The sequence below is a fragment of the Pyxicephalus adspersus genome, chromosome 4, assembly GCF_032062135.1.
Source record: "Pyxicephalus adspersus chromosome 4, UCB_Pads_2.0, whole genome shotgun sequence".
NCBI classification, from domain to species: Eukaryota; Metazoa; Chordata; class Amphibia; order Anura; family Pyxicephalidae; genus Pyxicephalus; species Pyxicephalus adspersus.
This window is the reverse complement of record NC_092861.1, coordinates 90,739,555-90,753,610: the sequence shown is the minus strand read 5'-3', so window position 1 is coordinate 90,753,610 and position 14,056 is coordinate 90,739,555. Positions and strand designations below refer to the sequence as shown.

The following is a 14,056-nucleotide window of genomic DNA, read 5'->3' as shown; positions in this document are numbered from 1 at the left end:
AGAACACAACACTGCTTTTACAAAATGTGTTAGCTATAATATAGGCAGAGGGGCTACACACATTTCTCCCCGATACACAAAACAACTCAGGCTTTGCTTAATTGATGGGTGGAAGTAACTAAATGTCACAGCAATCTCAAGAATGCTGTTCATATAAAGAAATGAAGAATTATGTAGCAAAACAATTGTAGTGGAAGAATAAGTGACTTTACGTTTCAAACTGTTGTGCAGAAGCTCTTAAAGCAAGGTATAAATTACTAAAAAAAAAGGGGGTTTGCATAATAATTTTCATTCTGTAAAAGTTTACATAATTGTAATCAGTATAGACTTTAAAAGGTTCAACTATTTTGGTGTTTTCAACCTTTGAAGGCATTTACCTAGAAGTAATTTCTCCTTTTAGAGAGACTGAAATATATTTGAAAAGGCTGTGTGATTCTGTAATGGAATGGTGTGGGAGGAACTCCCTGGCAAGTAAGTTTTTCACGGTTTGTCTTTTATGCAATAAAAATCCTGTTTGCTCGCATTTTATTTTAACATTTAGGTCTAACGTGGTGTATCATCATGCACCATAGATGCACACACATATACATTTAAAGCAATAAAATAGTCGTATATTTTTAGACAGACCCTTAAAAATGCAGTACAAAAATATACAGAATATGTACCCAGTATGGTATAGTATCTGCCCCCTCCCCCCATTTCTCCCCCAAAATTATGCTTTTTCTATGTTAGGGGCATTAGACTATGACTGTGGTAGTGACATTTGATTGTGACCTCCTTTGAGGAACAGTTAGCAACTTGACTATGGACTGTAAAGAGTGCTATTAAAATACATTATAATGATAATAAAACTCACAAATTGCTGAAGTCGATGGCTATGATAAGAAACAACACATATGCTCAGGAGAATTATAATTTACACAAATAGCCGATAACATTGTTGGTTATTGGTTGTTGTTCAATAATGGAATAAAGTATACCTAATCCCTTGACAAATTTCATAAGGCACATAATGTAATCAGTGGCTGCATTAGCAAAGACTTGTATGTTGTCTGTATTTAGGAATGCTTCAAACACATCGAAAACTGGTGCCTGGCGTTTTCCTAGGAGACAAGAATGGAGGTAACCTAGTAAGCTTATTATATAAAAGACAGCATTTACTTTCAGATAAAAGAGAGAGAACAAATAAGCAAAACTCTTCCCAAAAAAACATGTACTAATATTTAAATATCTCTTCTCATTGATTAATGCCACACAAATGCATCCAATATCTATTGCTTAGATCACCATTACCAGGTGTGTCACTTGCTGCGGTATATATAGTTGACTAAATATATATTGATAAGGTTTTCCATCCTTGTTTTTTTGGAGATTTCTTCCCCTCTTTTTATTTCAGTGACAAGAAATTAAGGGAAGGAGTATCACAACAAAAAAACAAAACAAAAGATTAAAAGCGATGAACCCCCCCCAAACTTTAATTAATAAATAATGGATAGATATACTGAATTTTATATATAAAACTTCTGCTATCTGTGTACAATATATATACACACACACACACACACACACACACATACACTGTACACACACACAAACACATACATATTGTAGTGGTTGGAACCATAGGATGCCAAATTCAGAGGATATTTGGCATCATGTGCCTCAGTTCCTCCTGGAAAAAGGATTAAAAGGCCTGAATACGGTCATGTGTGATTGTATTGCTGCAGATTTGAGGCTCTTTACCTGGGATCCAGGCCTAAAATTGAAGCTAGCTAGGAAGCACCTGGCCCATAATAAAAGGGCATTTGTCTTTGTAACATGGAGGAGTTGTAGCCTGAGGTTAGGTGGCTCAGGTGGACAGTCTGTGTGTAGCCTGTATGTTGGGAGAGCCCAGGAGGCCTCCCAAAGCTTAGGTCTGTGGGACCAGACACAGAGGGCTTAATAAGTGTTTAGTTCTGCCATGCTGTAGTGACACTGATCCCCCTGTGAAAACTCTGGAATTTGTTTTGTATTGGAGTTTTATGTGAATAACTGTGGTAGGATTGCCATGAAATTGAACTTAATTCACAAAATACCTCTCTGCAGCGAGTGCGTTTGATGCTAACCCCTCACAATATATTTTTAAACAAAAATGGAATATCAATTCATTACACACATTTTGTTAAGAGTCTCTTGACTCACCCATGGAGTAATCTCCTACAAGATATTCCTTAATATCCGACTTGCTGCTGTGTACAGTCTCCAAAGCACTGAATAGAGGTCTCCACCCTGACTGAATCTGAGGAGAGCACACTTCCACCAATTCTCCAATAGACGTAATCACCTAAAATTAGCCAGAAATAAAAATGTAAACAACCAAAAAGATACACAGCTAAATTAACTAAATTTTACTTAGTCCATGACACTAAAGTTCAGAAAAGGCCTTTGCTTCAAGATGACAAATGCCTATTCCTTTACATTATTCTCACAAATCTACTTTACCTTAATTCTACAGCCGTGTTGGAAAGTGCAAAAAATACTGTTACTTAGGGCATTTTATTCAACTCTGTCAAGTTCACCTCTGCAAACTACAGCACTCCTTTTTTTTGGACAAGAAGTGTTCTATAGTCCTAACAAGCTTGATGTCCTAGGGTGACAATAATACTTCTCTAAAAACACTTTATAGTTAAATAATTTTGTCACTTTATGATAGGAAGAATGTTACTGGCAGAAAAGCAGGTGAAAAAAATGAACTTAAAGCGTACCTAAACTCAGAAATTTCACTTTACATAAAAGGGGTGGACAACCCCTTTATGTAAGGTAAAAATTTGTTTTTTTTTTGTGCAACAGGTGCACCACCGCCCCCTAATCCTCGATCGCCTAGGCGAGAATGAATCAAGAATGAATGTGAGGCCAAAGCCTCCTGGGATACCTGCATCACGCATTTCGTAAGGCTCTTGGGTGCTCCTTCTGCGCATGCCCGAGCATCTCGGGACGGCGAAGAAGGAGCTTTTTCGCGAAAAGAGAAAAATTTGACAATCTCACATTGATATGATATGGCTGATATGTATTGGTTCAGTTCTGCCCTGTCAGTGGTGCATTATTAGGGCAAGTTGATTAAAAACACGACATCTCAAAAATGTAATTCCTTATTACTGCGGGGCTCTATGCAATAAGTCGATGACGTGTATATGAGTTATGATACACTTGATATGTAGACTGCTCCATTTTAATTCTGTTATGAGCTCTTGCCTGATCTTGTACATCTTCATCACATAGCTCAAGCTGCATGATTCGCTCGAAAGGCCGGAAGAGAGCCTCATTGAAATGGAAATGGGGGGGCTCCTCCCAGTCAGTCAGAACTTCAGTCATGATGTCATGTATGAAGGATACAGCCTTCTTAGACACACGTCGTTCTTTATGACAAGCTGCCTGTGTGGTAGGAAAAAAAATGTAAAAAGTCAGCACTACAATTACCCCACAAACATCCAATTATGTCTGGCATGTATTACAGTAGCAGTGGGCAAACTAATCATTCCATTTTTTGGTCTTCCAATGTGGCTTCAGGTTATTTGACCTAAATTTAAAGGAGTGTACTTCTTAATTAATTCTGAGAAGAAAGCATATAGTAAATAGCAGGCCAATACACGTAGTTCAGGGTAATGACCAGTGATTTGGACTATATACCACAAGCTCTGATTTCTTTTTTCTGAACTCTCCTCGGCAAAATATCCAGCAAAGGTTCACCCAAAAATGTTATTTAAGTTTTTGGAAAATGCTGGTGATTAAAAACCACCTAATAGTATCTTTTATCTCTCTTGTTTTTTTTACTGATGATGGGTTCTGATTCTTGTATTTGGCTATTTTTTTAAAATGTATATTATGGAGAATGCAACGAGAGGTAATTGAACATGCAAAGACTGGAAAGAAAAAGTACCTCCTAATCAGGGAACAAAATATTGTTCTCCATTATTGGACATTTCGGGGTCCATTTTTAAAGCAGCAAATCTGACAATAATACATTGTCTGGTGGAGAATCTTCAAGGTCCATGTGTTCAATGGGAGTTATTAATTCTCCACCAGGAAAGGTTAGGTGAATATTAGATTTACTGCTTTATAAATAGACCCCTTAACTTTTATCTTTGTTTACCTCCACAAAATGAGGAGCCACCACACTCCAACATCGCATGATATGAAGTAGTGGGCGAGATTTACTCCGGATAATACGTAGCATGACATCACCAAGGCGGAACAGATGTAGAGCACTTCTTTTGTCCTGCGTAGATTTGATCTCCCCTATAGGATAATAAAAAATAATTAAAAAAAAAAAAAGAAAAACTTTATAACAAAAGAAAAGTTAACATTTTTATCAAAAATAAAAATAGATATAGAGTCTACCTGGCATTGCAAGAGAATAATCCACTGTATCTGTCACTGAATGAAACAATTGTGCCTGAGAAGCTTTCTTTAGATGATAAAGAAACCCACTGAGTGACACCAGATTAAGCTTGTCTGCAGCACCCTCAAACAACCTGAAAAAAACAAAGAAAATATTAAAAGTACAAACAACTGACATGTGTTCATATATTTTCTCATTTGTATAAATATTTCTTACTATATATATCTATAAAATGTATTAGTAAATCCAAGAAATTTGAACAAAAACAAAACAAAGAAACAGGTGCTTACTTATCTACTTGTGTAGACAAAGTACAAACAGCTTTAGCAGCATTGCCTGCACTCATCAAACTATTTCCCCGGAAGTCAAATGCTCGGCCTTTGGTGCCTTCTTTGATGAGATCTTGGATGGGAACTGGTTGGATGACAGGGCTTTTGCCAAGAGATGCCTCCTGTTCTATGGTATATTCTTGAGATGAATCTGTGCTAGGACCATGTGAATCTGTAGACACTTGTTGGGCCTGGGTGATGGTCAGAGGAAGCTGGGAAGCCCCATCACTAAAATGTGTATGCTCCAAGGTACTTATGTATTCACAAACCCTATTTAGTAGAAAGGAGAGGAAAATAAGAGTTTAAAAATTATGTGAAGTTTTCATGTCAAAGAACAATTCAAAGTTCTTTCTGTATGCAATGGCATTAGAGATCTTAGCCATTACATTAAAAAAGCAATACATAGTAGATTATGATGTTTCTTTTAAAACACCTTTTCAGAGATTAGCTAAACTGTAAGGGTGAAGCAGGTAACCTAAAGTTATGTCAGGTCACGATTCAACTGCCATATCCCACCATCAGTACCTTGAAAGAGCTTATAGCTGCTAAAAAGTATTATATCATTATTTTAATTCATTTAATTTAATCCGTTTAGCAGGAAGAGGAGATTGTAAGCTTTTTTGGGCAGGGTCGTCTCTTCTTCCTGTGTCATTGTTTGTATCTGTTAGTCATTTGCAAATAATTTTTAATATACAACCCTACGTAATAATTTGGCGCAGTGAAAAGTATAATAAGGATGCAAAAAGATATTGAAATATCATGGCATACAGCGTAGTTTCCAGGTATGGCCCCCCACCAAAATGATATATTTGCAAAGGGCAACAGATGAAAATAAACAGAATAGAGCGGTAATCCCCTTCCTCACAATTATACACAACCACTTAGAAATGTAAGGTGCGGGGTAACGATCATTATGTACCTGAGCACATGTGGCCAGCAGTCTTGGTTGTGACTTCCCATCTCTAAGCCGACATTAAGTATTGCATCCATGCAGAGCACATGTGCATTATGTAGTCGATATCCTCCTTGTTTACCTATCTGTTCCAGTTTTTGTTCCATTCTGTGTTTCACTGTATAAACATATAGATGAAAGAATATTATTACAACATATCTTAGTGTTTATGATTGTAAAAAGAATGATGTTGTTTGATGTGCACGGTGTCAGAAAATGCAAAGCTATATGATGGCTAATGGTCAGTGGTGTACAAAGCTTCATTAAAACAGGAATGTGTGGTAACAATATGGGATCATGAGCCTCCATGTTTAAAGGATTTAAATCTAATGAATAAATGGGGTGGACTATCTACAGGTAGTCCCAGAGTTACATACAAGATAGGGACTGTAGGTTGATTCTTAAGCTGAAGTAGGAACAGGTACATTATTTTATTAAATGCAATTAGAACAGAAGTCTTAACATATTATTAGGCAGTGAGGGGTCAGTTACTGTATAAAATCCTTGCTGTGAGTTAATCACAACCAAAGCAAGAAAAAAAACTTTATGGAGCCTAGACATTCATTAACTTCTGGAGGAAGCTGTGCTTTAATATGCAAAAAGAAACAACTGCAGAGTTTTCTTGGTCATTAAAGGGTTACAAAAGGTTACAGAAGAGCTCACCCCCCTAAGATCACCCACAACCTCAGTTGTGTGTAGCAAAAGATTTCTTCTGCAAGTCATGTAAACTGCCCCCTTCAAGCCTTTGTTCTACATGAGGGAGCAGGGAAGTATCTCAGAGTCCTACTGTCCCTAACCAAGAGACTACCTGTACAGTAAAGTCTGAAAGTCTTCAGGAAATGGGGCAGGTTCTACTAGACTTGTTGCAGCTTCTAATACATACTGCAATAAGTTTATGGTTCAAAGTGAAATCGGAGAAAATATTTTTAGTGTAAAATAGGACACAAGCAATGCATTTCTGTATATCTGCCACAGTATATTACCTTGTGTAATTGTATCAGCGTTCTCTGGATTTTCCTTTTCCTCTTTTTCTTCCTGTACACAGGACGCTGCTGCCATCTGAGCCAGTGCTGATGCACAGTTTGCTGCAACTCCTTTAAACAAAATGCATTTGGTTATGGAGCAGAATGAAACTACCCTAAAAAGTACCATGAAAAATAGGGACTACATTGTTATTGGGAAGATTTTTAATTTTCCTATGTTTATGGTCACTTGAATATTGAGGTCTGTCAAAAGCATCTGATATAAGAAATACCACTTTCCCTTTGCTATTTCTTTTTTCAAACTACTACAGCAAAAGAGTTTTCTACCAGAAATTCTCCTATTAATGCAGTCTAGTTTCTATTGTAAAAATGTGGGCCAGATCTATGGTAAGATGCATCTTGGTTTTTAGGTGCTGTGACGATTTAACTATTATGAAACTACATACCCAAGGCACAGCTGAGACGGGCAGCTTTCCTAAGACCATCTAGGCTCATGCATATAGCATCCCTCTCTTTCTGATTTTGCTCTTTCACACCTTCAGCACCCAATATAAAAGACAAGCCTTTGGAGCTCCCTGCCATGCGTCCAGTAAGGGGAGCAGATAAGGTGTCTATCAAATTTTTCCAGCATCCGATAAGGATGAATCGTGCAAATGCCACACCTAGGAAAGCAAAAAGTTCATGTTCGTATATACCACTTGTACTACAAATGTAAATATAAATATATTTAGACAAAGGCATCAAAGATGACCGCAACAGTGCACAATTACAGTTTATGAAAAAAAAATTACTGCTAAAGACTTTGAGATTCAGACATTTTTAGGAAGAAACATGCACTTTCAATAAAACAAGTGAAAACAATGGTCCAAGTTAAAATTTAATGTGTTAAGGCTTCTCCTAGTACTATTTACCTTGGAAAACGTGAAGAACAATTTATATAACAAATAAACAAAATGTTAGCACACACAACCCTTGTTGTTGTTTATAGATCTGCACATACAACATGGAAATCTGAAATAAAGTCAACATACCTGCTAGAGATGATGGATCCATATTTTTCTCAGGAGGGAGTGGAGATTGTGTTGATGTAGATGCTTGGAGCTGTCCACCAATAGCACTGCTTCCCAAGCCATCAATATCTACAGAAAGAAATTGATTATAAGGGATGTACCTGAACATTGCAATGTGCCTGATATTACATAAGTCTGACTTATTTTCTTAATTTATTTTAAATAATTATTAATAATAAGTTAAATGGAAATTGTGGTGTATTTTTAATAAGAACATATATAAGTTTTTTTGTTTATAGAAGAGGGGCCCCAAATAAATGTGACATGTATGAAAGTACCTCATCCCAGGTATGCAATAGGTAATAAAGCTTTAAAGTAAAGATAAGAGAGACTGTTGATCTAGGAAACATCCAACTGCCTCATGGAATCAGGAATTCATTTTTTTCCCCTGTTGGAGCAAATTGAACCAGGGTTTTTTTTGCCTTCCTCTGGATCAACTATGTCCATAGGGTTTTATATCTGGGATAAGTTTATTTCCCAAGTGAACTTGATGGACTGATGTCTTTTTTTCAACCTAACTTACTATGTAACAATGGAGAGTGGTGGGAACCAGAAGTAAAGGCCACACTTTAATAAAAAAAGATTTTCTTGCGGGTGTTTTGGATATCTATATTCTTACAGATACTCTTTGTACATATATATTTTTCTAGATCAATATATGTATTATACCTGTGCAATTTCGTACTCCTGAGGAAGCAAACCAGTTCTGTGAAACGTGTTGAGTGGCACATTCTTATCTTGTTCTTGGTTAATTCTGGTGAACAGCCGTACTAAAGGCTTATTAGCAAAACCATACAATCCAGGATTGTTTACTGGCTAATTGGTACTTGGGCATCACAAATCAATAATTTTTATTATGTATACATGTGGTACATAAAAATACATTTGGTGATTTTAATTTCAGTTTTGCTTGTTTTGATATATATGTCTTTTTATGGTACAGTTTCTTGACTAAAGCTACATTTATTTATTTTTGCTCCCTGTAAACATTGCATTTTCACCAAGCTTATGGTGATGTAAAGCTGCTGAACAGGATTCATCTCCAACGTTGGAAGACAATACGCATTATAATGACTGAACATATTGGCTGATCCTGTGCTGCATGTTGCAAAAGTTTTTTTAATAATGGTATTTTACTAATTGGATGTTTATTAATATATAAAGCACTACTGATTAAACTAGAAATGTGTTATGCATTTACAGCATCAAATATTTAATGCCCATATGGTAAGCCCAGGCCTTAAGTAAACATAAGAGCCATTCATACTCTAGGAACAATAGGTAAAATTGGGGGCAAAGAATACAATTTATAAAACAAAATAGTAGAGTCTAGATATCCATTGAGCAAAAAACATTTATGATGTGATTAATAGGTATGCATCTGTAATACATGATGAGCAACAGTCAACTGTCTATTATAAGATATCTTCAGAAACAATTCTGTGAGGTTAATTACTTACTAACAAGCATAGTAATTAGGGGGAGACAGTGTCCCTCAGGGCTTCCCCAGTACCCAGACTCTGCAAGCATGTTCCTCTCCAGGATTTGATGATATAGCTCCTCAATCCAGGCTTGGGACAACACTATTAACACTCCACTGGACTGTATCTGTTTGATGAACTCTTTCTGTTTCAAAACAGGTTGAAATGACAAGGATATCATTAAGGCAATTGTATGCATTGCTGTATTAAAAAGAATATCTTGCATACTAAAATATTAAAAAATATCAAATCTTGTGAGTGGATCGATGTTGTAACAAAGCAGGCAGATTGGTATCAAAATGTATGAACATTTTAAACCACTGAAAGGGAGGTTCCAATCAGTAGTGAAGAAAAGTACATACATAGGGGTCTATTTATAAAGCAGTGAATCTGGCATTCAAAGAAACATTCTCTAGTGAAAAATCAATTAGCCCGCCCACAGTTAATTATGTCAATGAAAGAACTCAATTTCATTGTAGAGACCAACTGGGTTTTTGGAGAGGCAAGTGGAAAATATGAATACAGTACTGGACTGTTCATAAAAGGCCCAGCATGCCCTGCAAAGGTTAATTTATATAATAAAGATATTAAACAAGTAATGAAAAAAGCCATATCAATTTATGCAATATAGATTTATATATGACCAATATGTAACCCAAGGAGACAGATTGGTGGTAAAACTTTTAAAAAAGACTACACTGATAAGGGTATTTTGTAGGTTTCAAAAAATGCCTAATCTACAGTATAACAGGGCAATACAGAGATTGTCACAGGCTGTTACATATGATAAAAATCACAATATCGTAGCTCAAGATACAATTATAAGTGGCCACTAGTATAAGTGCTGCAAGAGATCCAATTGCAGACCAGACATATTCTTTGTTTTTCTCTAGATCTTTTCTGACATAAAAGCAATAAGCTGTAATTACTTGGGACTCTATAACTGGTGATCATGTAATGATGGAAGATTGTCTGTCTTGTAATGTATAGGCTATGTTAAGTGATGTTGGATTGCACATTTCCAAGTTATAAGATAGCAAGAATATTACTGCAGTTCAATCATATGCACTACATAGATTTTCCAATTACCATAATAAAAAGCTAGGATGATGGTAACAATATTGCACTAGAATTACTCAAAAACATCACACTTACTAGTGTTACTGGTGCCAGAGCCGTCTTCTTTCTGTAATAATCACTGTTAACAAGCTTTAGGTTTAGCAGAAGAGCATAGTAAGATGCAGCATACAAGCTGTCTGCATTCAGCAGAGTCTGAATGTTTGCTCCACCATTATTTTCAAAGCCTGGAGAATGCATCACTCCTAGAAAACAATGTGTAAAACTTAAAACCAGTAGCATATAAAACATTTTATCATAGCGCTTTTCACATCAATGCTTTAGTAAATCAACCCCATATAGGCAAAAGTTGATTTAAAACACTAGAGCATAGGTTCCCAACCTTTTCTGGGTCAGTGCCCGCTTTTTCAAAGAGTGGTTCGATAGGGCCCACTTTGGGTGAACTATACTATACTATATATTAAAAAACAAGGACAGATTTTTAAAATTATTTCATTAGAAGATATTAACAATATTGTTGTATTACTCAAAATATAATGAAAAAAAAATGAATATATTATTATTAGTGAGATGAACTTGGTGGCAAGTTTCCAGCTATGTGTAACAGGCACCCCGCTAGCCGCTCAGTCCCTCGTCCTGCAGTGTCAGCATATTTGACTCGAAGCTGCAGTAAGCGGTACTGAGCGTCTCCCCCTAACCAGGGTTCCACTGCATGAGGAAACCACAGTGCCACCACACCGCCAGTCTGAACGCAGACTTAAAGTTTGGCGAGCAGGCAAATTTATATTTGAGGCACCACAGTGCACAGACAATTGTCAGTACCCCAATGCCTAATGCCATGGAAGTGGCCCCTGAAAGTCCCTAATATGTAAACTCAATTTGGGGACCCTTGCCTTGAAATAGCTAATCACCACAATTTTACTTTATATGGAAGGGTAGATAACCCTTTGTTTTTTTTTTTTTCATTAAATGCCATTTTAAAAACAAAAAGGCAAAGCCCCTCCCATTTAGTCATTAACACTGCGGCGGTAAAGAATGAATTGGAATGCAGAGCCGCCTGGCATACGCATGTCACAAATTCCCGGAGGCTTGGGCTTCGAGAACAGGCATGAAAGGGAGAGACTTTTCTGTCTATAGAAGACACCCACTCTCGGGGAGCAATAATGAAGCACAATCCCACTGAAAAAGATAGGAGATACCTACGCAGACAGAGCATACAAAGCTGATTGTGACATTATTGTACATGCCCAATCAGCTGGTAGTAGGCATTCCAAGTGTAGGATTATCTCATAGGACACTGATCTATCCCACCCTTGCTGATGACAGTACACGCCCAATCAGCTGGAAGTACGCATTCTGAGGGTAGGATTATCTCATAGGACTCTGGTCTATCCCACCCCCGCCGATGACAGTACACACCCAATCAGCTGGAAGTACGCATTCCGAGGGTAGGATTATCTCATAAGACTCTGGTCTATCCCACCCCCGCCGATGACAGTGCACCAGTGAGCCGCCCATATGCAAATGCAGGGTGGCTCAATGATCCACAGCCGGGGCTGTGGATCAAACGGAGAAGGAAGAGCTGGAAAACACACTGGGATCCACGTGCGTATTGCCCAAGGGGGCTGGTCCCCAACACCCCCTTAATTTCCCTTGGATGAGAAATGCCCCCTTACACATCTTCAGTGCCCACCGGTGGGCGGTACCACCCCCATTGGGAACCAATGCACTAGAGCAACCCAAAGACTTTTACACTAAAAGAACCTAAAAAATATTTTTCGATTCACAGGGAACTCTTCCAAAAGCAGTTAATTGGGAATTTAGTGGGCGAAATTACACTCATAATAAATGGTTAGTGACAAAAATATCTGCCTTACAATTATAGTCAAAATGCCACCGTTTGCAGGCACCAAAAAAAAAAGATCACTAATATCACTAGCTTTGACATTGGCACTGGACCTATGCATGCACGATAAGGCGGAAAGTGAATCAGCCATGATTCCAGGAAACCTTAGATATCTTTGATCAACACTAGGTTTCAGTAGAACACTGGTTGAGAATATCTGCACTGGAGGCTTAATTTATCAAGAATAATGTGTGCTACTTCACCTAACTCTTAGAGGGTAAGCTCTTCAGGGCAGGGTCCTCTCTTTCTGTGTCCCTGTCTGTCATTAGCAACCCCTATTTAATGTACAGCGCTGCATAATAGGTTGGCACTATATAAATCCTGTTTATTATCATTAATAATAATTAAAGTCTCATTTAACTATATTCTTTTAAGACAAAATGATCATGACAGAAAAAAAATGTTCCAGTTACTAAGAAATATGAGGTTCATAATAATTATTTCCCCACATCCCACATGAAATTTATGTTTAGGCGTTGAAAGCTTTGTTTACTCATAAATTGTAATTTAGGGTAATCACCAGCCTAAAACCAGAGTTTTCAGTAATAACTTGTGTGGTAAACTTTGTAAATTGATTTTCACATTCATTTTTATGATAACAGCCGATAAAATATTAGTGTTGCATTATACCAGCACTGGGAGTAGTAAAACAGAGCTCATACCTCTGAAATCTGAATTCACAAATGCACATAACACTTTTTTAGTCTGATAGTAGCAACGTAGAGAAAATAATTATACGAGGGCTAGGTATGAGCTAAGTAAAGTAATTGTGCTTTGTGATGTGAGATATTATCACTATGTCTTTACTTTTTGTACATTTCCTACTTGCTTGTCTATAACAGGTACTTTCAGTACCTACATTAAAAACATATTGTTTGCTTGGAGCATGTACATGTTCTAAGAATAGAAGAGCATATAACATTTTTGCCACTTAACTAGGCACAAAGGAAATATTAATCAAGTTATAAAACTGACAGATGCAATTTAATAATACTATTGTTAAACTGTATTTATAAAGCCCCAACATATGATGCAGCTCTGTACATTAAAGGGCTCTTTTTAACTGTAAATTGTGATGGAGATACTAATATGATAATACTAATGTGAAAATCACTTTAGTCTAGGTTGGTGACTCCCTTTTAAGATGTAACACCAGGTAACTGGCATCTTTAGAAGGAGATTTCATTGACATGATAGGTTCCCTTTAAACAATTATGAAAATACAGCTCGTAAGTCTCTGTTCTTTTTTAATAAACATAAATAAAAATGGAAAGGCTACAGAAAGTCTGAAATAAAGTATGAAATTGTAAAGTAGAATATTCCATAGCAACAATATTTGTTCATCAAATACATGCATTGGTATTCAGGAGCAGAACTTTATTGTACTATTTTAGCTCTTTGTGGATTATAATTTCTAGGATATTGTCTAACTGTTATATCTTGAGCAAAGTAAATTTCAATCAGGTTGCCTGAGTACATGAAACATTACTGAAGTAAAAATAACAATATAAGAAACACAGTAGTGAGATGTGGAAGTCAGCAGGGATCTTCATAAAGCAGCAGTCAAAGATGTCAATAGTAGCAATGAAGAAAAGAATAAAATGGATAGATCACTGTAACACAAATGCTTCAGGGCTCTCCTGTGTAACTTGCAAGCTAAATACAAGCAAGCAATGCATCAACTATAAACGTACATAGAATTCGGTGTATGTCAGGAGTTATGTGTGGAAGGTATTTTAATGTATCCAGTGTAAACAGCATGCTTGCAACTAATATGACCATTCATATTATTACCTGCTAAAAAACGTTACTACATCATGTGTAAAGAAGTACATATTAAACAAAATGAATAATGACAGCTTAGGATAAAATGAAACTAC

The 14,056-nt window shown here is 36.7% G+C and overlaps 1 protein-coding gene across 2 annotated transcripts in view; it reads right to left on the bottom strand.

Annotated features, from left to right (window-relative positions):
- Nucleotides 1-14,056, bottom strand: part of ARFGEF3 (ARFGEF family member 3) — a 59,598-nt gene that overhangs the window by 13,670 nt on the left and 31,872 nt on the right. For both annotated transcript variants that reach the window (XM_072408955.1, XM_072408956.1), the window contains exons 13-24: nucleotides 10,349-10,515; nucleotides 9,173-9,338; nucleotides 7,674-7,781; nucleotides 7,089-7,304; nucleotides 6,643-6,753; nucleotides 5,627-5,777; nucleotides 4,669-4,977; nucleotides 4,378-4,511; nucleotides 4,130-4,275; nucleotides 3,232-3,411; nucleotides 2,182-2,323; nucleotides 981-1,103 (exon numbers count right to left, since the gene is read on the bottom strand). In XM_072408955.1, the coding sequence (XP_072265056.1) occupies nucleotides 981-1,103; nucleotides 2,182-2,323; nucleotides 3,232-3,411; nucleotides 4,130-4,275; nucleotides 4,378-4,511; nucleotides 4,669-4,977; nucleotides 5,627-5,777; nucleotides 6,643-6,753; nucleotides 7,089-7,304; nucleotides 7,674-7,781; nucleotides 9,173-9,338; nucleotides 10,349-10,515 (1,953 nt within the window). The remainder of the gene's footprint in view (nucleotides 1-980; nucleotides 1,104-2,181; nucleotides 2,324-3,231; nucleotides 3,412-4,129; nucleotides 4,276-4,377; nucleotides 4,512-4,668; nucleotides 4,978-5,626; nucleotides 5,778-6,642; nucleotides 6,754-7,088; nucleotides 7,305-7,673; nucleotides 7,782-9,172; nucleotides 9,339-10,348; nucleotides 10,516-14,056) is intronic.